General features: G+C 44.5%; 1 protein-coding gene across 2 annotated transcripts; it reads right to left on the reverse strand.

Annotated features, from left to right (window-relative positions):
* Positions 1–1366: 1366 nt before the first annotated feature.
* On the reverse strand, positions 1367–26987 carry micu1 (mitochondrial calcium uptake 1). Of its 2 annotated transcripts, XM_076162725.1 has the most exons (12): positions 26864–26987; positions 23094–23258; positions 21827–22022; positions 19648–19810; positions 17088–17131; positions 8154–8268; positions 6514–6596; positions 6016–6216; positions 4553–4690; positions 3392–3500; positions 1884–1973; positions 1367–1590 (listed from the first exon to the last, which is right to left on the reverse strand). In XM_076162725.1, the coding sequence occupies exons 2-12, from the start codon at positions 23255–23257 to the stop codon at positions 1427–1429; spliced, it is 1467 nt and encodes a 488-aa protein (XP_076018840.1). In that variant the 5' UTR covers position 23258; positions 26864–26987; the 3' UTR covers positions 1367–1426. The 2 variants fall into 2 exon arrangements, with proteins under 2 accessions (XP_076018840.1, XP_076018848.1); XM_076162733.1 differs by lacking the exons at positions 17088–17131; positions 19648–19810; positions 21827–22022; positions 23094–23258; positions 26864–26987 and adding an exon at positions 8982–13822.
* Between the last annotated feature and the right edge of the window lie 699 nt (positions 26988–27686).

The raw sequence follows: 27686 nt of genomic DNA on the forward strand, positions 1-27686 counted from the left end.
CCTGCTGGTCACAAGGCCCGAAGCAGCCGCTTATATTGCTTAATATGCAGAGGGCGGCGGCACTGCTCAATACAGGAAAGAGTCAAAGAAGGTTTGGCTGAGGATGTTGTTTTAGAGTGGGAACATATTTTACATTTGTTGTGATCCTACAGACTTACTGAGCTTTAGGAAAAACACGGGTAATGAACGACGACGTGAGAGAGAGAGAGAGACGCTCCAGGCTCATCGCTTCATGAGCAAATACTCCACTTTAACTGTCAGCTGTGACGTGTGTGCAAAATGGATAACAACCAGCTTGTTTTAGAGGCACTGCACCACAGTGTGTGTGTGTGTGTGTGTGTGTGTGTGTGTGTGTGTGTGTGTGTGTGTGTGTGTGTGTGTGTGTGTGTGTGTGTGTGTGTGTGTGTGTGTGTGTGTGTGTGTGTGCAGAGCTGCAGGACAACCTTAATGCACCAGAGACTGAGCAGAGAGAGAACTGCCCATCCTGTCCATATCAATTAGACAAAACTGCTGACCACTAACACACACACACGCGCACATTTTTTCTTCCTGGAGCACACACACAGTCAAACCCACCGCATTTACAACCAGCCATGCATTTTACCGGAACAGTTCACACACCGTTTCATTACACATAAAGACAAATGACTTCCTTTTGTGGCTCGTAGATTCGCTTCTCTCTAATCGACACTGAGCGTCAAGAGACAGTGACATCATGACAGGAGAACAATCTGACCTGGAAGAACACAAAGACAAGAACAACAAAAAGCTTCCAAAATAGAGACCAATCACTTTTACATTATTAAAAACATCTTTAATAGCTCATTTATGTCTCATCTTATATTACTGAGCAATAATCATTTTTAGAATACATACATTTAAACAGTGAGAGTGTCGAGCAAAAGGCGAGGCTGTGTGTTCACCGGCAGAAGAGCGCTTACAGAGTGAACCACAGCTTGGAATAAAGAGGTGAGAAGATTACAAACCGGATCTAAGAACTAACTGAGGGTTCTTTGCCGCTCTGTGCCGTGTTCGTACAGCTGAGGACGCACGAGATTCTGGAATAACGTGTCAAACGAAATATACAGAAGTGTTGTTTTTAGTGTGGAAAAGGTCACGGAGTTCACCTCTGAAGTCGCGCTCTCCAACAGAGTATGATAAAATAATAAATATACAAAGAAAGTTCAAAAACACCCATGATGCCACTGGAGAGGCGCACCGGGGGGGCGGAGCCACAGTGCGCTGCATCAGCATGCTTCAGTCCCTATGTTGAAAGCTTGAACCACACCGGCATGCGGGAAATGACTGATGATGATGATGCTGCTGCTGCTCGGCGCTGCATTCTTAATGGGGTTTTTTCGTTGCATTTTAAGTCTTTGAGACCTTTTTTTTGGTGTTGTTTTCTTTGCGGGCGCGCTTATGTCTCTTATTGTGTTTTGGGTGAGGCGAAGTCCCAGGCCGTGTCCTGAGCGCACTTCCACATGGCTCGCACCAGCCGGGTGAAGCCCATGTCCTTGGGTTTCTCCAGCCCGCGCATCAGCCGCTGCTTCATGATGGCGATGAACTCCTTATTGCTGAGCTCGCCGTTTCCTGAGGGAAGGCCAGCAGAGGGAGGCGAAGGAGGAGAGGCGATAAGATAAGAGAGAGAGAGAGAGAGAGAGAGAGAGAGAGAGAGAGAGAGAGAGAGAGAGAGAGAGAGGGAGGGAGGGGAGACGAAATAACACAGGCGGAGTGAGAAAGACGAGAAGATGAGAGCCGATTTCCTTCTTATTGATGTTTGCCACCTGTTGGATGAGGTCATTTGCGTGACGTAAATATTTGCAGTGGAGCCCTGATGGCCGGCTCAGACGGGCTTCAGGAGGGAAACCTGGCCGGCTACTTACCGTCGCAATCGAATAGAGCAAACACCACGTCGCACACGTGATCGGAGAGTTCCACCTTGGCCACTGTGCGGGCGACCTGCTTCATGGTAACTAGGGGAGGGAGGGAGGGAGAGAGAGAGAGAGAGAGAGAGAGAGAGAGAGAGAGAGAGAGAGAAAGAGAGAGAGAGAGAGAGAGAGAGAGAGAGAGAGAGAGAGAGAAAGAGAGAAAGAGAGAGAGAGAGAGAGAGGGGGGGGAGCACAGATAAAAAGACACATTTACCATTTTGTGCAAAAGAGAGATAAAGAGCCGAGCGGGCACAGAGTCATGCGGCCGCGAGGCAGAGATCATAAACGGACACGGTGAGCGAGTCCAACTGCTTTGGATCGATGGCAGACGGGGCTCCCGTTCACCAGAGGAGACTTATCTGACAGACACGAGGAAGAGGGGAGGAGAGGAGGAAGAGGGGAGGAGAGCGCACGAGCAGAAAGCACTTGGGACGTCCAACTGAGAGAGGGAGAGGGGAAAGGGAAGGCAGAGAGAGAGAATAGCTTCAGGGCCATAACAGGACAACAAAGAGATGATAAAAATGATGAAAACCGTCTCAGCCTCCACAGAAATGATGGATTATTGTGTTTCAGAGGCGCATGAGTGACGGTGGGACAGGATGAGGAACAGGAGAGAGCCAGGGTGAGAGAATACCGCCTGAGACAGCAGCTTGGAAAATAGTGAAATTACAGCACAACACAAAAATCTCATTAGTGGCGTTTCAGCGTCAGGAAAGTCAACGGGGTGTTCTCACTCACATATGATGAAGAAGAAGAAGAGGAAGAAGAAGAAGAAGCACAGAACGAGTGTGAAGTCACGATTGGAGAGGAGAATGATTGGAGCACAAAGAGGAGACGAGAGAACAAAGACACACAAACGGCTTCTCTGCATGGACACTGGAGACGCACACACGCCCGCGCACGCACACACACACACGCAAACACACGCACACACTGTTCAGACAGGCGCACAAATAAAGTCTTGAAAATGTCTCGTTACTGTGCAGAGATGCAAGTGAAACACACACACACACACACACACACCTCGGGCTGGGTCCCCCACACACACACACACACACACACACCCCCCTCACCCCCCACCCGCCCTTAAAGCTGCAGCTGTTTCATCGAATCGGAACTAATGGATGTGCTGACAGAAAACATCTGGAGTCCTACTGAGAGCTGAATCACTGCAATAAATGAAGGAAAGCCTGACTCATTAAACGGCCTCCACGTGATGAAGAGGGTCAGAGGTCAGCGCTGCTCGTGCTGCTGGCTTTAAATAAACTCTCAGTGTTGAGATGTGACAGAGCAGACTCACACTGAATGGGCAAAACAGATTCATGAGAGAAGAATTGGACCTAAGATGAAACTTCCCAGACGGTTGCCATGCCGGTCTGCATCAGTGACGCGTCGAAAGCAGACGCAGCGAGAGCGGCGAAGGGAGGAAGCGAGAGACTGTGAGAGTGTGTGTGTGTGTGTACCTTTATCTATGGAAGCTCCGGCCATGTGGTAGAAGCTCAGGGCCGTGTCCACGTCGTTCACGTTCTTCAGGAAGGTGAAGAAGTTCTCCACCTCCTCGAATGTGATGCCCTGCACACAACCAAGAAAGAAAAAAGCTTGTGACACGTTTGGCTCGAAGCCGCTCGGCCCTCGCCTGGAGCGCTGAAACGTTCGGGCAAATGTTGTCATGACGAGCGCCGCTACCGTCTTATTTAGAGAGCGGCTCGGCGGCGTGACGCACAGACGAGAAAGAAGGGGACGGGACCGTTGGATACACATGAACGGGCGGGGAACAGACGGTGTAAGACACACAAACACACACACATACGTACGCACATATGAAGCGACACACACACACTCAAGACAGCTGCCAAGTCACTGATGAGCCCATTTGCAAAGAAAAGCCAGCAGCTGGTCTTAGACAGTAAATAACGATTTCCTCTTTTATGTTATAGGTAATTTCAGAGCCCGAAGAGAAAATGAGATTGGGGGGGAGGGGGGACCAAAGACAATAAGGGATGGGGAGAGACGGTTCGTTGCAGTCCAGCGCCTCAGAGAGAGAGAGAGAGAGAGAGAGAGGGAGAGAGAGAGTGGAGGTCGTCTCTTTTGGCAGCTCCAGTGTTCTTCTCTCTGTTAACCGCTGCGTTTAAACATCAAACTGAGACGACAGCAACTCTGACATCTGCGGCGGTTCGGTGGAGCCCGACGAGCCGCGCGTGTGTGACGCCTGCAGAAGTGACTTCGTTTGATTGATCAAGCTCATTACAGCGAAGTGGAGAACCTTGCGTGAAGCCGAAAGCCGTCTTAAGTGCTGGGAACGGGGGAGAAGTGATGTGGAGAGGACCGCAAAGAAACGCTGAGGTGAACGGAGCGGAGGAGAGTAAAGAGGGAGGAGAGGAACGCCGGAAGAAGGAAAGAGGCAAAGTGAAAGCTGATGCTCATGGGCGTCCCACAGGTGGATCATTGGGCTGTCAGGGCTCTCCTCTTTCATCCCGCCTCACTCACTCCCTCCCTCACACACACACACACACACACAAACTCCTTTTCCCCCCAATCACACACACCATCTGTCAGACGTCCCCACACTCTCACCCACGCCTCGATCGCAACCTTCTCACGGCTCCACGGGCAAATTCGTCTACCTGAGCGTCCTTGAACATCTTCTTCAAGCCTTTCTGCATGTACTTGAGTTTGCGAGACTGGACGCCGCTGTAGGCCAGCAGCATGCCGCCGAACTGCCTCTCTGTGATCCTGCCGTCCACCGGGTCGTTCCGCTCAAACTGGAGGGGAGGGAAAGGAGGAGGGGGGGAGAGAAAGAGAAAGAGAAAAACATTGAGTGCTATGCGGCGGGACAAACAAAGTAATAGGAGGGGGGGGAGGGGGAGGGCGGCAGAGATGGGAAACAGTAAATAACCGGTGTCAGGCTTCAAGTTGAATCATGCCTGCAGCTGGTCGCCGTCGGTGACATTAATTCTGCATGTGCGCTTTTTTTCAATGTTCTACTGGAGCTCGGCTGCGTCGGGTCAATCCAGCAGATTTATATCGGGGGGGGGGGGGGGGGCGGGGGGGGCTGCCTGTCAGCTGTAGGATTCCCTCCCCTCCCCTCCCTCCCTTCCCTCCCCTCCTCTTCGAACATGCCGACCTCTTAAAATGCTAATTCATCAGGCTTCTGAGAGGCGGCTCATGACTAAGCCCAAACGAGCCTGAAGTGAAAGCGCTAAATTATTCCAAGCCAGACGGGAGCGTCGCCGCAGCCGCAAAAGGCGTCTGAAACGGCGGCAAACTGGCTAGTTTAGGGACGGGCCGTTGTGTTTCTCCCCCATTTGTGCGGTCCGCCTCTTATTGAACCAAACATTTAGTGCACTGGAATTGCAATTTCCCCCTTAAACAGGGAATTCACCGCCGGGCTATTAAATGAATGAAAATGGAGAGTGAAAACAGCGAGGAAAAGGGGGATTGATATCCTGCGAAAAGATAGATACAGCCGGTAAAATACGGCCCGGGGTCGGCCGCAGTCTCGGCAATTAGCGAGAGCGGCGGCTGCAGATTGAACACGAGCGTAATGAGGCCTATTCCCGTTTAAACTGTGCCATTCTTGTCTGTGCCATCGTTATTCCACTCTGTGAGCATTGTTATCATAGAGATTTGACAGTCAGTGCGCTTTATGGCAGATGCCGAGATTCGACTCCTCTTCCTGGAGAGTCGGATGACGGCTCCCGCTACAGTTACACGTGTCTGGCACTGCCCACGCTAATTAAAAGAATAACCATACGCTCGACAACAATGGGGGGAGCTGTTACAGTGGAACGACGGTACGGCTTCTCCACTCAACTGCTCCGTGATGAGAGGGGGACTGACCGCCGCTGACAAAAGCACACACGGACTGGATCTCGTGCAAGTCACTAGCTCCTTTCCTCTCCTCTCCTTTTTCCCTACTTTCCTCTGGCCCTTTTAACTTTTGTGGGTTAATTTACCAAGCTGTTAATCTTCATGTATGGCCCCTGTAACACACGCAGAGCTGAGGAACATGTACAGCAACTCGGCAGCATTTAAGGTGAAGGTTGATTCAAGTTTCCTTCACTCTTGACCTCCTTCCTTCCGTCACCTCTAGTTTGAGCACGTCGTGTTGCAGTTTCCTCTGGAACTCCAGGAAGCTGCCGATGGTGAGCTTCCCCTTCAGGTCTTGTCCGAAGAAGTAGGTGGTCAGAGCGGAGCTGCAGCCCGCCGTCTTCAGGGTGTTGCCCGTGGTGGAGCGGTCCCGGTGTCTCATGCCCATGCTGGTCTGCGAACGGATGATGCTCTGCACCTGGGAGTGGAGGCGGTGGGGTGGAGGGGAAGGGGGGGGGGGAGTCAATGTCAGGCAGGATGAGTAGGTGGCAGGTACAGGCTGACATGATTGAGGACGTTGTGAAGGACGTTCATTATAATTCCAGGATCAAGTCAAGTCAAGTCTGATTCATAACACAGAGCAGGGGAAGCACCGCTGTAGAGCTACAAGAGATATTGTTGAATAAACATGTGGGCTGGCGTGTGTCTTTATCTATATGCTGATTTTGTGTGTGCGTGCGTGCGTGTGCGTGTGTGTGTGTGTTGCTGTTCAAACCTGCTCAAACTCCTCCAGGTCAACCTCTCCATCGCCGTTCAAATCAAACATCTTGAAAGCAATTTCAAAGTTCCTCTGGGGAGCTGGACGGCACAGGGATACACAAACGCAACACAAAGGAACGCATCAGTGAGATCAATACAGCACAATATGAAAACAACATGTCACAATGGATCCACCCTGACATCTGCTAAGGAGCTCAATACTGATTCGATCTGAACACATCAGCTCTTCCTCCGGTCAGCACCAGGCTCTGTCACAGCGCGTCTCAAAGTCCAACAAGGAGCTCTTTAGCTGCTGCTGCTGCTTTGTGCTTTGGGCATCGTACTACACAATGGCTGCTGCTTAATCAACTTCACCGTGGGTCTGTTAGAGGGTTGCGAGTGCAGCCTCTGTATGAATGATCACAGAATACTATTTTTGTTCTGCCCCGCGTTTTTGTAATTCCCCACTCTTCCCCAGGTGTGTTTCCAATTTCCCACCTGACATTTTCACGCTTCATCTGCTGCTGCCCTGTAGTTCATCCAAACTTTACCCCAGGTCAGATTTAAAACGCGAGCACGTAGAGTGAAGAAAGAATAACGTTTTTATCCCCCGCGCTACACAACTGGGGGACTTTATTTTCTTTCTGCAAAAAGTTCAAGATGTGAATGCGATGCTCATTCTCACATCGGTTACACCTGCTCAGAGTTGAGTAACACCCTTGTCACCGTCTTATATTGTATTCAGTAATATTTCTAAGACATTTCCATCCAGTTAAAGCTGCATATATTCATTCCTATGGAGCACTTATACAGTATTTTTCTGTCCACATCACTATTATGAATGTTTTTAGAATAGCTTTATCTCTTCATTATCATTACGATCATTTGGCAGACGCTTTTATCCAAAGCGACTTACATTACATTACCACCCTTCGCAGAGGGGGGAGCAATTGAGGGTTCGGTGCCTTGCTCAGGGGCACCTCGGCAGGGGCTCGAACCGGCGACCCTCCGGTTCCCTCCGGTTCCCAAGCGGAAGCTCTACCCACTGAGCTACTGCCTCTTCTTGCCTTTGTTGTCCATTACCATCTATCAGTGCAGGAATCCATTCACAGCGAACTTATAACTGCATAAGGGGCCAAAAAGTGTGACTATAGGGATAAAGAAGGGTGTGTGTGTATACAGTATGTATCTAAATGGACTAAAGCGACCATACGGCGTCCTCGCCTTGTCTGCTTTAAGATGCCTTGCCCTTGAAAAGTTCCCCAGAGACTTTTCGCATATGAGCGGATTATAATAAATAGTCAAGCTAAGCTGGGGGATGAAAGATTTGTCGTCACTGGAGAGGAAGGAGGTCAGAGTTACACGAGTGAACCTTACATCCTGTACGCACCGAGGCCATATCCAAGAGAAAACAACCTGAGTGTGAAACCCAAAAGCTCGAACACACACATATTATCTGACAGTCCTGGAGCCGACAGCATACCAACATGGCCATTGCTAACGTTATTAAATCGGGCACTTACTTCTGTCAAAGCCGATATTGGACTCTATGTCGGTGTGAATGTGTGAGATTTCAAGAATGCGGGACTGAAGTAGGACGTTTTAATTGCTATATTGTCTTTGGTCCAGTGGAGAATAGTGCAACCGTGTACTTACTGGAGAGGACAGTGGTGAGGAAGATGTAGTCGGAGAAGGAGATAAGGCCACATTCTCCCAGTGAGTAAAATATACTGTCTTCATCTGCAAACTTCTCCCTTTCCTGGGCGATCTTCTGCTCGTCCGAGGCGGCGCAGAGAAGGGGAGAAAGAGTGTTAAACGTGTCACGTGACTCAGGGACAGCCTTTTAAGCTTCTACAGGATCTGTGTCTGTGTTTACGAGTACGATTCTGTGTCCGAGAGCACGGCTCAATCCCAAACTGGCAAAAGCTCAAACACAGAAAAGTAAACACACAGTCACGGTAAAGTAAAGGAAAAAGGGGAGAGTCTACAAGACGTTTACAGTCATGCAAGTGCTGCATACACATGAAGCCGTACAGGCAGGCGAGGATGGTAAGTGAGGAACGATTAGCCTGTGATCAGTTCATGGACAAGTTATCCGCCAGTGGCTGTACTCACAGTGTGGAACCGACATTAAGAGAGAGAAAACATCAAGAGAGACTGCAACACAAACACACATTACACTGTAACCACAGCGAAAACCACAACCTCACATATTAGTCATTAAGGCAAACTCTCTCTCTCTTTCACGCTCACCCACTTTACTGCCATTGTTTCTGTTAGCATGTGTATATTCACAGCATTGCATGAAAGTGTGACTAAACCACATGCACACTACACACTCAGTGAGAGAAGTGGACAGATCACAGATCACAGTATCCCGCTAGTGGGGCGATCCACCAAACTGAGTGGACAGACAAGACAGAGAGCATGCCTAGGGGGGAGAGGGAGGAGGCTGGGTGACACGTGGCGCCCACGTGGAGTTACCTCCGTCTGCAAGAGGTCCATTTCAGAAGAGGAGGGAGGAGAGACAACTGTTAGAGGAAACGTGGGGCCTCTGCTGTCTTTAGCAGGGCCTTGAACAACAGAGACATGCATGTACATTTGTATTGTCGCTCGCTCGCACCACACACACGCACACGCACACGCACAAACTCAGAACATCAGGTCCAATACAAAATAATAGAGGGTTACCACTCAAATTAAGTATTCACTCATGTAATCCTGTAGAGTTCTTAATCAAATTGAAATTTCTAAAAAAAAGTATAATCGTCTCATTTCCCATCTCCTCTCTGGAATAGACAACGCCTCCCTACGTGGATATTTTACATTACTGCTAACAATGGACACTTTAAATACTGAACTTTACAGGAAAAACATGACTGAATAGTAAAATGTGGTGGCACCCCCCCTTAAATGTGCAACATTATCAAATAAAACATTCTTTGCCCCATGATGCCACTCCCTCCTCATGAGATATAAAGGCCCAGAATGAGAATTTAGACAAGAATCCTCCAAATTTGTTTCCTTTTGGCTACTGTACATGACTTATGCACGAGTAGAAAATAGCAATTCTCTGCTATAAGATGTATTATTGATGGGTTTCTTTATAAATACGTATATACGAGGGAGAAGGGAGTGGGGGAGAGATGGGGGAGGTTAGAGGAGGATATTTTTAGAACAGAGTAAGAGATTGGAAGAGAAATAAAGAGAAAGCCATTACAGTGTAGCTCTTGGTGCTGTAAGACTTGGTGTGTAAAAGGTTGTTTCCGTGTGTGTGTGTGTGTGTGTGTGTGTGTGTGTGTGTGTGTGTGTGTGTGTGTGTGTGTGTGTGTGTGTGAGAGAGAGAGAGAGAGAGAGAGAGAAAATGAGAGTGAGAGAGACTTAGAGAGGTCAGCCCTGAGTTTGAAATGGTGACACGCAAGATCCTCTGGTTCCGAGGTGAGTCACGGCCCCGGTGCCAGTCTTAACGACGCACACATTTGCGCCAGTCCACGCACACACTCGCCTACCCACTCCAACACCCCTGCCTGTAAGCATGCACACTAGTCCTCACTGTAATGACCCGAACAGAGGCACACACATCGCATTATGCATAATAACTCCACAGTCAAGGACAAAACACCCCCGCAGTATTGCTGGAATGATATTGAAGGAGGACAAGTTCCATATCTAATGACCAAAAAGTGGAACCTAACAGCACATTTAGCTGAGAACACAGAGATCTGAGAGGGTGCCTGCACTCCCTCACTCTGCCTTGATGGAGCGTGTCTCAGTCAGATAAAATGATCCTCTCTTTTAAGGATCCCGCAGTAAAGGCGCCCAGCTGATGGACTATCAATCAATCTGTGGGGCTTGGGCTCTGGATGTTCTGATGCAGCAGCCCATTCCATACAGCAGGTGTCAAAACATTGCTTATCTGCCTTCTTATTGACCTTTTAGGCTCCTACTGACAAGGTGCACTATCGAGTCCCCACCAAAGGGTGCTTGAAGGAACTCGATAGAGGACAGACTGTCTCCTTAATTCTGATTCTTTAACAAAGGACAAAGTGCTTATAAAACCCACCGCAATCACCAAATGGATCACGACTGCATCGGAGGGAATATTTAATACTGAAGGATTTTTTCCCAAAGCGCTGATCTTGAAATGACAACAATCTGAAATGCAGCAGCACTCAAGTTGATTAACAACTTGAAGAGTTTCTAGTTTGCAGCCTTCTGCGTCTAGAATAGATCCTCTACTGTGCTTTAAAAATCGGAGACTTGAGCTCGGTCCTATAAGCACTGCAGACACTTGACACCGGACACCGGTTGTGTCAGTTAGGCTACCACGTGTCAAGAAGACGGGCTGAAAAACCATCGCCCTGGGAGCTGAGGCAGAAACATAGTGCTGACAGTGCTGCCGGCTAGACCGTGCAGGGGGGCAGAGCAGTCAAAGCTACTGTCACACACATACACACATGCGCACCCACAGGGTTAAGGGTTCGGTCAGGGCTAATTTCTCCAGTGCACCAGGCCAGAGAACAGACCCGACAAAATTCAACTCAGCCTAAAGCTTGAAGAATCCAACCAATGACACTTGTACAAGCAGTGCGCAGCCTGTGACTTCCCCTTCAGGATGAGTGAATGTCTCTCTGCTCATTTCACATGAGAGGAAGCACTTAATAAGCACATCAAACCAAATTGCTTAAAAATTAAGGCTGTATAAAAAGGTCTTGATGTATCGACTCGTAGCGATATCGTTCTTTATCCTGAGCTAGCATCAACAGTCACTGGCAGCCGCAAATCCTCACCAAATAATGAACGCTCTGCTATCTTACCCCATTAGTTAATTATGTTTTTCCACATCCCAATATATGCTGTTGATGAGATCAATTAAATTCACAGCTGTGATGATGAGACGGCATACATCTTAGTGACACCCAGTAGCCAAATGTCATAACAAAGAAAAATGGGCAGCTGTTGAAGTTACTGTTATGGAGAGCGGACTCACAAAAACATGACACATCACCCATTATAGTTTCCTGCTTGCTGGTTTCATTCATTTATGAGCACAATCCCATTTATATTGCTCCAGTTATGTGTGTCCAGGCACTTGGCCTAGAAGCCAGTGGCAGCTTCGACTTGGCCTTCTTTAATGCCACTGGACTGGCTGCAGTGCTCTGTTATCGATTAGATCTGTGCCACTGTCCAACACTGCAGCTGCAGAGACCCTGATAACAGGAGACAAAATGAGAGAACTGGCGACGAGGATCAATGGATAAAAGCCACATAGTTTCAGGACCAATAGACAAAATAAGTCAAGTGTCCATGGCTCGCAACAAATAGATTCATTTATGGGTTAAAGCTGGGAGCTTGCACCGACTGTGGAAGCTCAGGGTGCAGGGGGAATCTTCCCGTGCGTCTGGTGTGTGAGTACGTGAACATGACTGATGCCTGTTCCCAGGTGACTGCTCATTTTTAGCACAGGTAAGTGTTGACAGGCCTCAGCGTATTGGGGTTCTGCCCATTGGGGACAGACCGATAAAAAGAACCTGAAAGGCATGTACAGTATGACAGATGCACAGACAAGAGTAAGTGAGTGAGCCAGGGTGAGACACATTTGTCAAATATGGATCACTGGGGCAGGCAAATTAAATATTTGAGTTTCATTAGAATGACAAAAACACTTGACTGTGGGTGAAGTAAGCCAAGTCTCTTTCTTTTCTTTTAATAGCTGAAGGCTTTGACTGTCAGTACATTCACCTGCATTCTAATTATACTGTGAATATAATTCTACTGATAAATTAGCCTTTTCAAACCTGTATAAGTATGATCACTCCAAGTAATAGACCTATGTTGTCTAACTGTAGATTTACTTAGGTGTGTGCAGGCACACTTACCAAAACATACAACTACTCTAGTGCCTCCATCCAAGACACAAACAAAACTATGCACAATCTATCATAACACAAGATATCACCTTTACAAAAACAAGCACAACAAGAATAATAAACAGCTTCTAGACGGGTGGGAGGGTGGAGTGAACATTAATGAATTAGCTCTCAACGGGTCCCAGGGGTATCTGCAGAGCCGGTTTACTGTTAATTACTGCTAATTATAGCGGGGGCACATTCAGGATAATGGACTCTGATGTGGAACGCAGTCACGTCAAAACAGCATCAGTCTCACCAGAGACAAGGGGAACCAAATGAGCTGACCAGGTGTAAAGACAATTCAACCTCTGCTAGATCGTAAAGAGAGTCAGGGAGAGCATGAAATAGAGAAAGCGAGAGGAGGCTGTGTATGTGTGTATGTGTGTGTGTGTGTGTGTGTACTTTTACAGACACCAAAATAAGAGGAAGGAATTAAATGATTGAAGACAGTCCAAGTCCGTGAGAGAAGGGAAGTAGGATTGTGATAGTTCAAACAATAGCCCTTGGGAGCTTCCTGTTAAATCAGAAAACAGAACAACAGTCGGTGTGACAAAGATTCTCGTTTCCACTGCAGCCGCACACTCTGCACTCCCTCTAAGTGACAGGTGTGCCTTCTCAGTCATGGCAGGTCAGACAGTAGTGGCCTTGGCTTTCTAAACAGGGACGACCACAGCTAGTCTAGGAACAGTTTGGTTAAGGTTTGTGGTCCTGCCTTCAGTCATGCTCTACGAAAAAACATGCAGCACTGACATCCGGACAGTCCAGAAGATGGATTTGTGAAGGCTATCAAGCACATCAACACAGCCTCAAAACTAGCTAACAGAGCCATTTCCTGGATCGAGACCATCCTGAGATGCCACCATGCGCAGAGAGGGGGCGCCACTGCCAGCTACTTTCTCTCTGGGAGACACAGGCAAGGAGGCAGTGCATGCTGGGAAAGGGGCTTCAGTGCCAAAGCATGGGGAAAGTCGGAGCTTAGAGTTGATAGAAGAGATGAGAGAATGAGGAGGCAAAGGTGTCGTTATAAAGCAAGGCAGAGGAGAGTACAGGGGAACAGCAGTGCTAAGAACTGACATGTCAACGAATTAGAATATAGACGTGTGTGTGAACCTTGCTTTGGGGCTTTGGCTAGTTTAAATAATGTAACAGTGCTGCAGTAGTGTTTAATAATCCCTGAAGAGGCAAAAGATAAAGTTCTCCGTTTCAATAATTCAGCAGGGAGGCCGTGGTAAGCAGCTGCCTCAACAGAGCCATACAAAGGGCAGGGGAGGGCTCCAACGCACAACAATAAAGACTTTATGAGTGCACATAACCCATACAAGACAACGTAGGGTGCCCACTATAGATTCTGACTCTACGTGGATATACAATCTGTACTAGACTGCTCTTGACCTGGCGGTCATATCAGGGCCATGTCATGTCACAAGACTTCAAATCCTATACAGCCTGAACTAAATGGAAACTAGGATACAGGTTGATGAAAGTGAGCAAAACCTCGGACATGTATTGTGCCTTGTTAAAGAGGAAATGCAGCACTGTGAATTACTCAACTTCTTCATTCACACTGATAAACTTCCCCATTCCTGCTGTGTGCAAGACCTGCGTACACCCCAGTGAGAGAATGGCCAGAAGATCCAATATTGGTAATATATACCAATCCACTGGCTTTTTGCATACTTTTGATGCACGGTTTGGCCCTAGTGTGGTTATGAACAAAGCTGAGGCAATAAACTAAAGCTTGACACTTACTGGAGCCAAAATGTAGTAAATACAGAGAAAATCCTAAACTGTTCCCCTGGACTAACAATAGGGAATAGCTATATTATCATGGAGGAGTGATAGAGTGAGAAAGCTAACAAAGAAAAAGAGAGAGGAGAAAGTCAAGAGTGGAGGAAGAAGTACAAAAAGAGTACAGAAAGAGAGAGAGAGAGAGAGAGAGAGAGAGAGAGAGAGAGAGAGAGAGAAAGAAGAGTAGGAAGTGACTACAAAAGTGCAGTTTTTCATTCAGGTGCACACATGCTGCTCGGCACACACCCCATACCTGCCAGAAGTCCTGCAGAGAGGGAGGGACAAAATGTGGGAGGAGATGAGGGGCAGGAAGGGAGACAGACAGACAGACAGGAGAGGAGAGGAGAAGGGACGGGGAGTTCATGGGGAGAAAAAAACAAGGTCAGTAGGTGGAGTGGTTGGGAAGACCGGTAGGCAGGGAAGAGAGAGAGAGAGAGAGAGAGAGAGAGAATGGAAGGATTACTCGTTATGCAAACGAAGGAGGATGGTTACAGAGAGTAGGGGAGTAAACAACATTTGACAACGGCAAGGTCAAGTCACATTAACATTACGTTGCGGCAGCTGGAAGCGCGCCTGTATGGTCGGAGAAGAGGGGGGAAACAAAATGGCGTGAGAGGAGAAAGGACAAAGGAACTGTTGATTTAGCAAACACGGATAAGTTCCTTTTTACAATCTACCAAAGAGCAACTGTGTTCTCTAAGAGAGGAAGACATGAAATTAAAACACAGCATGAGTCAATATGCACATACGTTGTTTAACATCCAATACTTAACATGTGATGTTTGCTCTGCACACAGACTGAGCCTAGAATGAATACGCATCAGGAGGAGAGGGTGGGAGCGGATTATTCTGACACATTCACTTTTACATAAAAATGTAGAGAGTATGCTGTTATAATCCATTTAGAAAGATCACTTCACTGTCTACATTGACATAACTATCGATCGACGCAGAATAGAAATGTTGCTCCAATTTACTTGACGACTTGACCTCATTTGGGTCGAAGTATTTCCAGTGTTTTGAGTCATGTCAACTACATTTCATCTCAGTGAGAGCAGCATATTTTCCTGATGCAGGAAGCTAGAAATGGCCAACAAGCCAATGAGGAGCTCTCCGGCTGCCCTGGCCATGGAATCTCTTGGGTAAACAAAAGCTATATACAGTACTGTTGGCAAATAACCCTAACACAAAAGGACTTGATGGGTAGGGCAGCTACATAAGCACACAACAGCCATAAATATAAGGTGTTCCATTTCAACTTTGCCCACAACACAGAATTTCATACCCACTTGTAATGTAAAGGCTAATAAACTGAAACCCATTGATTTAAGCACAAACCAAAGCTCTGGGAACTCTTTAGCTCAGTAAAATCGCAACAAAAGCAGTGAAAGAAAATGACTAGGAGTGCAAAATGTTTCCCCTTCAGCTGTAACATAACAATGTGGTACAAAACTCATCATTACACAAGCCTTAGGATCTGTTTTGTAATACATCATGTGAAGATTGGCTAATATTAAAAAGCAAGGCACAGCTATAGATAATAGCGTTTTTGAATAACAGTGTTTTGTAGGCTTCCTCACTGTGAACAAAGGACTTTTATCTCTTCATCCTAAATGCAACGACATAGAACACAGACGATCCTTGAAGTCACTCTGTGGCAATCAGTGTCTAGCCTGTCCAAGGTTCACCTGTTGCGATCGTTTTTAAACAGGTTATTATGTACGGTGCAGGGCCATTTGGTAAATGTCAATCTTAATGATTGAGTGCGAAGCTGCTCCATTATAAAGGTGGGCTTTTCTGAAGCAGGCTGGACCTACTGCATATGTTGAAATTAAAGGCAAACAGTTATTGGATTCCAGTGCGGCTTATTATTAGCAACATATTTAACCTCTTTACCACTCCAATGTCAATGCACTGCTCTTACGTCATCATGTGTAAACACAAAAACTCCCTTGATAACGCAGATAAACATTAATTCATAAACATACAAAGTTAGAAATAGTTTGGTATATTGCAGATCATTCTGAACACAAATGATAAGACATGATAGCAGCTCACACACGAGTCATGATGTCATTTGAAGGTTATTAATTAGTATATACTCATTAGTTCTTGTGTTGTATGGATTAGAGCGGAGGTTCCCAAAGAGGGGGGCGCGACCCCTAGTTTGGGAACCACTGGATTACACACATCATTGGGATAGTTATACTGAGTGGGGCGGGCATCTGGGAGAGATACTGAACATATTTGAGTGTTTCTGCATCTGGCCTGTTAGACATGCAGAGATGAGCTGAGAGGACATGTTTGCCACTCAGTCCCTGAGCTAAGTTCAAACCGCTCCAGGGTGTGTCTGTGGCGCTCATGTACTATATGTTAAATGGCCAATATGATTCATATGTGACCTCGGTTACGCTCTGTCTGAATGAGCAATCTAGTCTTTTGCTAAGGAAGAGTGTGTCTCTAATGCCAAATTAAGTCGCAGTACATTAAGGGTCAGGTAAATCGAAATTATGCAAATTTAACGCCTTAAATGTATGGAATATATTGAAACAGTTTGATCTATTGAAATAGTTTGCGCTACATCATCACATCCAATATAAATATTCTATCATTGGGCCAGGATTACAACAGAAATGAAACCCTCCCATATCCTGGCATGTGTGCAGTAGTAAGGGAAATAGCCTCTAATATTATATTAATAGGACACAGCTTTCTGGGGCAACAAAGCACCAATTCTCATTATTTCTAATTGAATGTACACATGAGGAATAAAGCAATTCTGAAATGTAATTATGTAAACTGCCCACTGCCATCCTTCTGCTGGCCTCTGTGAAAGCTAATATACCACTGTACTGAAGACACCTCACTCTCCAAGACATCCACTTCTTACCTTGCCATCGAAGCGCTTGACAATGAACTGATCCAAGCCTAGACCTGAAACAGAGACAGAAAGAGGAGACAAAAGAGAGGCACACAGATAAGAGAACAAATAAGATGACAGCCAGTCTAGAAACACAGCAAGGAAAAGATTTATGCAAGGCATGAAACGGAGCAAATGAATTTACTGGGTGGCACTACTGTAACTCGATAATCACTGAAATGTGTCTCAGATTAATAATAGCCATTAGCAAACCATTTCCATTTTGTAATTTCTTTAAACTTGATTTGCAACAATCAACTCTGAGTTTTCTGACCATTATTCATGGCAAAGGTTTGAAATTGCTAGGCCCAGGTGAATAGCGAAGTGAGCTGCCATCTCTGTGGTCCAGGCTGCTAATGGGAACAAACAGTGGTGTTTAAAGGCTGTATGCTTCATCCAACACACCAGGCGGAGAGTTGGAACGAGGTTGGAATGAAAACCAACAGTCGCTTCAGGAAATCAGCTTCCCACAGAATTTGTGCCTCTCTGACTCTGCCAGGCACCGGCAGAGATTGGCTATGTGTGGTGTGGTGTGAACGTTTCTCTCTCAAGCTCCCTTTCGTCTTTCTGTAACTCCGTATGCAATCCACCACCAAAAAGGTACGAGCTAAACACATTTGCATTTCGATTCAAGACGGATGTGCTACGCCGCCCGTGGCGCCCTTCTGTCTGACTTCCATAATCACAAATTAAAAGTGCTTTTTTCTTTGGTGAAGTTCATAGTCACAGCGGAGGGACGTCTACCTGAATGCAAAATACTGGTAAATATGATGTGATAATTCTACTTGCAGACTTTGTGCGTTGGCCAGGACCACTTAAATGCTTATTACACAAATGACCTAATGGATTGAGGGCGTCAAAACATAAACTCCAATTTCCGGTAAAAGGCAGACTTGGTCACATTTAGAACAGACTTTGGAATTAGGCAGTCTGGTCAAACCTGCACCCAAAGTCTAGCACACAGAACTTTAACACATATGCTTGAAATTTGCTATAATATTAAAAACTAACGGCACACTGTATTGATAAAGATGAATACTGAGGGTGAGGATTGGAATATAAAGTGATGTTAATCTGCACCTTAATAGAGTTAACATCACAGCTTAGTTTGACAGTGGCTTCCTTAACATACTGGCGAGCCTAATCACAGCCAAAACTACCTCAGCGAATACCAGATTCAACTTCTCCCTCTCTTCCACTGCGGAAATGAGCGAGCAAAAACTTGCACGTCTTGATTCATGCTGCAATCTGTTTATCCAGATTCAGTGTAGACCAGAGTACAAGCCAATACAAGACAGCACGTTGGAACTTAAACTTGCCCAAACAGAGGCGATAAATACCAAATCGTTTACTCATCAGGTTTTTATTTAAAAGTCACTAACACTGAGTAGTAGTAGATTTCAGACACATTATTAACGGGGTGTTTAACCACCAACACGTTTATGTTCTAACAACACAGAGACCAGGAAGTTTGCTGGTTAATCTTACTGGTGTTGGAGCTTCGAATGAAAGTTGAGCAGAGAATAAAATAACTCCCTAAAATAAATTCCTCTCTCTTGGCTTTTTACTATTGCTGTATGACTTTTGACTTTACATATCCAATAGACCTCAGCTCGTCGTAACTTCAATTCCAGTTTAGAAAGGACTTACAGCGGCGATAAAGAAAGATCTAAATGATGATGGGTAAAGTGCATACAGTATGAATGGAAGGAGCTGGATGGGACCAGGCTGGGACAAGTCTTGAGGGTGGTTAGATGGAAGTGCTGAGGAAGGCAAGAAAGGCAGTGGAGAACGTGACAGGCCCGTGTATGACCATATTAAGAGCTAACTGCAGGGCCGCCTTTTCAACTCTGGATGAATGCTTGGGGTTTAATGGCGCTCCCACACTGAGCCTTGAACCACAAATCTGCGATAGAGGCGAATACACCGCCGCACCAGCAAGTGTCACACAAAACTAACAGATTTGTTTTGCACACTGGACTAACCTGATGAAGACTGATAAAGACACAGACGGTGCTAAAATAACTTTATGCCAAGCTAAGCTCCCTGCTTTCCCAACCCTCCCCTGGCTGAAGATCAAATATCTCTGACTTTCTCCACATTTGACACCTGAGATCTGCTCTGGTTTGAACTTGTTAAATGATACACCAACTGCAATGTCGTAATGTCTACCGCACACGCAGCTCCCTCAACCAAGACTAACTGGACCTCCGCATCTTCCTCCAGACAGAAAATGGACAGTCAGATCTGCACGCCATCAGCTGGTATAAATTATCAAACATTTGCCAACTCCGCTCTAAATAAATAGAACAGGAGGGAGTTAGGGTTGGTAATGCTCTATTCCTGGAATGATGACGCCCTCACCACATGTCACCAAGGATCGTGATAACCATCATCATTGACTGCATGGGTGTAAGATGAGCCTCAACATTCATCTTGACAGCTGGACACAACAAAAGCACATGCGGAGGCCGAAGCCAGGGATGATGTCATAGTAGGCAAAGATTATGGAACAAGAGAGAAGACTCACTCTCAGGCTGCTTCTCATTAGGAGTGATGGAGCGAATGAAGTCCTGCGGCGTCATGTAGACCTCGGCATCTCCGTGCTCACCGATGACCTTCAGTGTAGCAAAGTAGCGGAAAATCTTGTCTGGGGTGGAGTAGGCTCTTATCCTGTTCTCATACTCCATCACCTGACATCCAGACAGGAAGGACAAATGAATATGAAGACACTTACGAATGCAGGAGCTATTAGCACTATTTTCTAATTCAGTGAATCATCAACTAAATGGAAGAACCAGTAATTCTTCAATCTGATGAATAGCGAGGCACATAAAGGGGTGAGTGAAGGAATGACCAGAATAGAGAAGCAGGTTAGAAAAGGAAAACAAGCTGTCAGTATTGATGAAGAGGGACAGTAACCTCATGGCTCCTTACTACACTGCCACATAATCAAAGAGGGGAAAAAGTGTCTTCGGGGAAATTGCGACTGAAGGCAAGACTCCCAGACTTTTACATAAACTGTGTCAGAGCCATTACTTACAGTGAAATGTTTTGAGAAATACAAAAACTAATCCACACAGCTCTGCAACACGCATCAGTTGTTTTTTCACTTGCTTTTACAAACTTATGCACTTCTCAATGGGAATAAGACAGATTGAAACAGATGCGGCATAGCTGGCAAAACTAACAAAGAGCTGAAATGTTTCTGTTTGGGAGCCGGGCTCAGTTATAGAATGCAGTTATTTTTGTGACAGTGAATGTTGTTTAATGTACAGACTCCCTGCAGACAAAGTAAAACACACATTTGACTGCCGCTATCATTCTGAAACAGTAATGGCAGTTATTTGACAACAGGGAAGCAATCTCAAGATTCTTTTATTTCACTTTTTGATTTAATGATCCCTTTCCAGTTGCTTTTGTTTTATTGTTTCAATTTATACACTCAGCTTACCATAATAATTAGCTCTATTTCCCTTAAGACAAAAGAAGAATCACACTAGTACTTATTGTAAATACAGACAATTACAGACCAAGAGTAGCTGCAGAATCAGTGAAAGAAATCAATGAGGACATGTCTTCCATTTACTGTGATTTGCAATGGCTGTTTGTGTGAAAAAAACAAAGAGAGAGAAAAAGAGAAAGCGGCAGACACAGAGACTTTGGTGACACAGGGGTCTTCTCTTGAGTCTAAAGCTATGATTGCGTGCTTCAGCGTTGGATCTCACTCTCCAGCGAATCTTATTGGCCTCTAGGGAAATCACCAGACACCCATTAGTGTTAGGATGAAGGGTTATAGGACAAACGTGAAGAAATGCAGGGGAGCCTGACGGATGGAAACCCTGGGAAGCGCTGACATCTCTCTGGCTTTTATTTCCTCAGATTTACAGGCTGTTGACTTCATCATCACCAAAATAATCCTTTCTTTTGAGCGTTCACCACATTTCCATTTCTTTTGCTCATATTTCCAAATGCAAATGAAAAAGCTGAGAAAATGGTAATAAACCAATTTCAAAGTTAGAGAGTGAAAGCATATCCTCCTACTGTATAATTTGGCATTAGAGGTAATGCTATTTAGAAAGTCCCTATTGCCTTTAAAAACCTGATAGCAAAATTTAAGTGCTATCTTGTGAACACCTATATGGAGTGACAAAAAAGAAAATCCCAGAAAGACTGGAGGACAGATGCACACATAGAGACACACAGTACAATCTACGTGAACACGTGAGCACGTACATTATTTACATTTGTCTAGCGTCATCAAATACGTGTAGGCTCTTTTTCTAACACGAATGCTATGATAACAACAACTAATAGTAACCAAAATACAGTAGTAGTGAATCCTACAGTGCTGTGAGTCGTTGTTCCTGATAAATCACTATGATGTTAGCAGACAATGGCGAGTGATTTACACAATCTTTACATCAACGCCCATTAATGACGTGTATTACTATTTTCTTTTCATATTAAATGTAATCCATCCTTGTGGCACAGTATAAACGACCATATCCCAAATAAACAGCAACAACATTTGATGGGTGGTAAGTTTATGACAATAAAAATGAATGTGCGGTAACTTTGTTGTGTCTCTGTGAAATATTATGTCAAAATATACTAACACTTTCTTGTTGGACATTGATTGGACATTTTGAATCTGAATCAAATGGGCGATTGATTGAATGGTTAAATCTTTACTGTTCATTGATTACCTTGCGGTCCCGGAATCCAGAGCGTGGTTTCTTTTTTTTCCCGTCATCACCTTCATCCAATTCAGCTTCATCTCCGCTGCTGGCCTCAACCGACATCTCAGACTCTGCCTCAGACTCTGTATCCCTCCCAAATTCACTTTCCTCTCTCACAGGTGGTTGGGCGTGTCGGACGGAGGGCCCTGCATCTGCATAGGCTCTATGTTCACAAACACAAGCACCGCTCAGGTTAGCATCATCTGGGAAACAAGGTTTATTAGAATATTACACATAATCAATATACTGTATCTTTGTCTTTGGGCTCTGGTATCACATGAGATGAGAGGAGTGTGGAACTAACTAACTAAACTTAATGAACAGATTGATGGAAACAGAAAGATTGTGTGCTTACGTGTACAACGTAAAGCAAACTCCCCCTTGACCAATGCTGACTAATTTGAAAATTGCATTGATAATAATAAAGAGCTGAGTCCTGTCTGCTGTAGGCTGAATAATTCAGTTAAAAAGGAGAGAAACAGTGAGAATGGAGGCCAGGATGAATGCTGGGAATGGTCTCGTGCCATCAGTTTCTAATGCCCAGAGGCACCATCAATCATATTGCCTCATCCAGCACAGTCACTCTGTCCCATAGGGCTCGCACATCAAAACCCTGCCTGACGCTTTGCCTTAACTAAACACTTGCCTCCTTAGTAATTGATTGCCATAAAAACCTTCCTGACACCCTTGGGGTGGGCGCTTGGAATGTAAACAGAAATGTAAGTAAGCAACTTCATGAAGTGGTTTCCTCAATGGAATATAAGCAATGAGTTTCTGTTAAGAGCTGGCAATATTCTCAAAAAGAGAAGAGAACTTCTCATATTTGCAATGGCTGTCCAACTGCTGATGAATAGATCAGTGCAAACATAATCACAGTTCATGTTTTGAATCACAGTGGAAAGAAAGATGGTTCCATTATCTATCATTAAGAAAACCAAGTTACTTGCACCCACTGATTTTACTACTGCCATTTCCTGAATTTGGCAGCAAATTCAAAATAATTTCAGAAAAAAACAGCATGCTATATTCTGGTCCTGAGTTTAGATTGATTGTTTAACTATTGTAATTTCGTGAAAATGATAGTAATGATAAAAAAAAACATTGATACATGGATATTCTCACATGAAAAACTAAAGATATTGTTTTTAAGCAAGTTGCAGGAAAACAAATACTAAAGATGTGTAAAAATAGGTAAGAGTAATAGGTAGGATAAGTAGATTAGATTCAGTCTTACCTTGTCCAGAGCAGTCCAGCACCAGCAGACACACCAGTAACCCCAACTAGGGCCGCCAGCATGAGCCTCCTACGGCTAGACCCTCCCACTGCCCCGCTGTGGTAGCGCCGCGTCGCCTGCAACAGCCCCACTGACGCTGCCGATAATGGCCGCAAGCGGAACATTCTGCAGGGGACGAGAGAAATGCTCAAGACACGTGCAAACACAGACACACATGCACTAAACTGATATTGGGCCTGTGAACTTTTTAAATCAAAAACTGCTTAAAATGAAATATAAACAAAACTGATAAAAGATAATAAATGTCCCAAGCATGATGGGCAAAAGGAAAATTACTTCTAGATGGCATCAGAGCTAGATTAGATAACATGAGCATGATAATAATAACATTAATGAGAGTACCAATACTCATAATGACTTTGCTCATGAGATTGCATAGAACAACATCTAAAACAACCTTTTAATAAACAGCAATATCTTGGCTCGCAAAAATGCAAGCTAGCACTTGGCTATCACTGTGCTAATCACGTCCCTTTACCGCTGATAAGCCTCAAAAGTCTTATGTAAGGATTTGGCGAAAAACTAATTAACACTCATCCCTGAAGTAAAGTGTTTAGAACAACTGCCCCGCACTCTTGGGGTCTGCGTTGCTACTGCACTGCAGGAAAACCATTACCTTTGAGAGCCGATGCAAAATTGGAATGAAATCCTCGCACACTTCAATTAATCAACAGCATAAGGACTAAGGTAAAAAAGTAATTGCTTGTAGTGCAGCTAAGCTCTGGAACTTCATTCTTCAGCGTCAAGGAAAGATGATTAACAAATAAGTTAGGGGCTACTGTGTGTATTTACTCTATATAAGTCCAATGTGTGCAATTTCCCAAGTAAGGGACAGGGGGGTTTAACCCACTGAGGTCTGAAAGTGCCACCTGTCAATAACCCACTAACAATTCAGACACTGCCAGTCAAACTTATTGGACAGAAAGAAAAAAGAAGAAGGCATGAAGTAATTGGACTATTCGTCGGTCCATGACAATACATGTGGACCAAAGGGACCAGTTCTTGAGTTGGAATCTACGCAGGAATCCCTGTGCACATATAATTTGGAATCGGAATATCCTGAAGCGAAAACACTGGTACCAATGTCATTAGAGACACTAACCATACTAGACACCTGCATCACGCCTCAGCAGTCTCTGGAACAGACGGCTTTGTAAATACTTCCAACAACAAAAAGAGAGATCTAGCATTTCCCAATAATTACAGACCGATATGCTGACCAAAGAGAATTTGTTGACACATCGGCAAAGTCTGCTTGACAGGTATTTATTTCAGGGTCCTATATGTATAATTAAGACAGTAGTATTTCAACACTTTATCAATACAAATGTGGCCTGACACAACCAACAACAAGCCAAAAATAAAACACAAACAGCTGCCTTTTTGTCTCGATCTGATTGATCTGAGCAGCCCATTAAAATAAACCCTTAGTACCGGCATTTATTCAAGCTGTGTGGAACACTCCTGGGCTTTTTGATACATGTCTACTTAATTAAAATAAATTTTCATTTGAATCCATCATTTACCAATGAAGCTCCAGTGCACACCGATACTGAAAAAAACATTTCTACACCTGGGACCAGAAAAGGGGCAGAAATCTGAAGGTAACTGGTAAACACTGTCAGCCACACTGAGGCTGTAAGATGAATGCTGCACCTCTCAAAATGGTAGTGAATTGTGACGGTTTTTCTTCAGTGTATGAAAGGAACCCTTGCGATAGAAACAGATAATTAGATAGTCTAATTTAGCTCATTTTCATGTTAGATCTGGGTGAATAGAAGCTATAAAGTACAATGGTTATTCCTCAGTGAGAAGATTAGTCTGTCCCACTAGCAAAACGTGGTCCCCGTCCAGATCTCAACAGGCTTCTAGCTGGAGCCGAGAGAACTTATATAATTGTTATATGAATGGACAAATCATTCCTCCTGTAACAACCACATTGACTGTTTTACTGATGGGGAGAGAGTGAAGTAATGCATGAATGCAGCTGTTGAAACTATATTATGATAGCAATCAAAAACAATGAACAGCGAGAGTGAGAGAAATAAAGGGGAAGTTTCATCTGTAAATGACTATAACAATTGTGTTGAAATTATTCTCTGTATTATCAAAGACACATTTTTGGACTAAAACCGACAATGTTTTTGTTTTCCGATCTTATCTGTTATCTTAATTGGTTTAGTAATTTCAGAAATGTTGACATTAGTTGTGCACTTTCATGTCTTGGTAATGAAATTTTTTTCGAGCTTACCCTTAAGAGTAAAATCTTTCCTCATACCAAAGCTAGTTTAAAGTTGGTGAAATTCATGTAAGATAAAGTTAAATAAAAAGTTTATGGTGTTACTGTTTTCCACATAATGTAAAAGCAACATGAAATACCGTTAATCTTAATTTAGTTAGGTGCAATGACAACAATAATAATAATGACAACAACAACACTTATAAGTGGAATTTTAGTTAAATAACCCTCTTCTAGACCCTCAACTTGGATCCTTCAAAATTGCTCCCAATAAGACCTTAAAACCTGGAACCAACCTGCAGTCATCATCTGGTAAATATATGATAAACAGCATCGCCTTAGGACATAAACATTCTTCTCTTGCTGACGACTACATGTTGATTTCCAAGTTGTGTTTAAGTTAGGGACTTTGATTAACTTAAAAAAGTGTAGAACAATGCAGGGAAAGCATTAACACCAGCCAACCTGCCTTCATGAAAATATCTATAAACTTTCTCTTTTGGACATCTATGGCGCTTGTGACACACTTTTTTACGTTTTGATACACTAAGTAACATTAACAGTCGACAATAACACTCAGCTGCATCATTTGACATTCCACTAACTTGCAGGAAAGTGATCAGTTCACCCAACTACTTACAAATCAAACTAATACTACAGTATATGAGCACAGGTGCAGACTGAGTGCAGTGCTGTTGAGCTGGTTTACAGGTGCCTGTTAAAACATCACAATCACCATGTTGTAAGCATGTGGTTCTAAAGCCTTGTCCTAGAACAGCGAACAGCGAAAAAAACTTCTGATATATATAAGGGGGGCGCGAAAGAAAAAGTTTGGGAACCACTGTCCTGGAATACCATGGCACTGAACATTTGGCATCTCTCCTACTCTACCCACACTTGAACATGTCTAGGTTTGCTAAGTATCTAGTTCCTTGCCCTAGTCTGGAGATCTTGATTTGACCAGTTAAGAACTCAATCAGTGCTGCAGCAGGTTGGACAACCACTGGCCTAAACAAGCTATTAGCATATGTGAGAATTGGACACCAACCTAAAATGTCTACATTGGTTTGAAATCCCTACCCCTTGCAAAATAAGGAATAGGTCTAACTTCTGTGTTCCAGTCTTCTTAAATGGGCATTTTGGAGCAACATTGAAATAAAGTTTCATGTTAGACAGAACGTCAGTGTTTGTTTTTAGCCTTTAGCACCACTATGATACAGCTCGTTGTGATAATGATGTCTCCAAACCAGTACGACGTGTCTTCTGCGACTCCTAATTCTTGCCACTCGTTTTTTACAGTAGTGCGACATGTATTACGAGTCCAGCTGTCTTACAATAATCTCGCAGGACAGCTAATGCTAATGCAAACTAGCGAGCATATAACATGTTAGATTTCCCGTTCGCCTCAAAACACTGCAGTTACATACGCCACAGACGTCTGTATTAGCAAAGAAAATACGCGGTTACTCACATTGGTGGTGACACAAATGCCCGTCAGTCAAAAAAGGTGAAAATGTTGAGTGTTTTAGGATGCGTCTCTCCCTTCTAGCTGCGGAGATGAAGCACAGGCAGCATTTCCGCGTTCCCCAACGACGGCGCTGGCAGAGGGGCGTGGCAGAGAGAGAGAGGGGCGTGACACAGAGACAGAGGGGCGCGGCAGAGGACTACAGATAGGAGAATACAGCCATGAATGCGTATTAACACAATCTTATTTTATAACACCATAACTTTGTGTATGTACGTCTATACAACGAGCAACATTTCTCCAATCGCCTCCAACTTTAGATCCAGCATTTGCATAGGGTACTCTTCATTTCATTTACATAAAATAATACAAAATAAATTTAAAAATAAATAAATAAATACATTTCTTAAATATGTTATTCTTAACCAAATAGTTGTAGTGGGAGGGATGAATGGAATCATGAATAATGTCCAAGTTGAAACGCACGCCTTTTAGAATCATGAGTGATGTCACTGATGTTTCAGCTGACAAATACTACTTGGAGAACATCTCTAGAGCAGAAAAACAAGACCAAGTCAACGGGTAATAGTCAGGGGGCTGATGTAAAATATAAAAGGGGGAGGATGTTACGGGAGGCTCAGCAAGAAAAGATTGTGTGTCTGTCAATTGTGTGGGGTTGCACCTTGCACCATTCCAGAATTGATGAGCTTCCTACCATAGTTGTCAGGTGGTAATTCCCTATCAGTCTGGCTTTCGCAGTGACCCTCAAAGGTCACACAGTATTTTCCAGGGTCGAAAGTCTTCATTGAATGTCAAGAGGAAGGTGGCC

The sequence above is a fragment of the Genypterus blacodes genome, unplaced genomic scaffold, assembly GCF_046128005.1.
Source record: "Genypterus blacodes isolate CSIRO-AG114 ecotype Tasmania unplaced genomic scaffold, CSIRO-AGI_Gbla_v1 ptg000012l_1, whole genome shotgun sequence".
NCBI classification, from domain to species: Eukaryota; Metazoa; Chordata; class Actinopteri; order Ophidiiformes; family Ophidiidae; genus Genypterus; species Genypterus blacodes.

Coding starts and splice junctions, on each gene's coding strand:
- micu1 (XM_076162725.1), bottom strand. CDS start 23,257: ATGTTCCGCTTGCGGCCATTATCGGCAGCGTCAGTGGGGCTGTTGCAG. Junction 6,597..8,153: donor CCTCACCACTGTCCTCTCCA/GTAAGTACACGG, acceptor TGTGCCGTCCAG/CTCCCCAGAGGAACTTTGAA. Junction 6,217..6,513: donor ACCTGGAGGAGTTTGAGCAG/GTTTGAACAGCA, acceptor CTCCACTCCCAG/GTGCAGAGCATCATCCGTTC.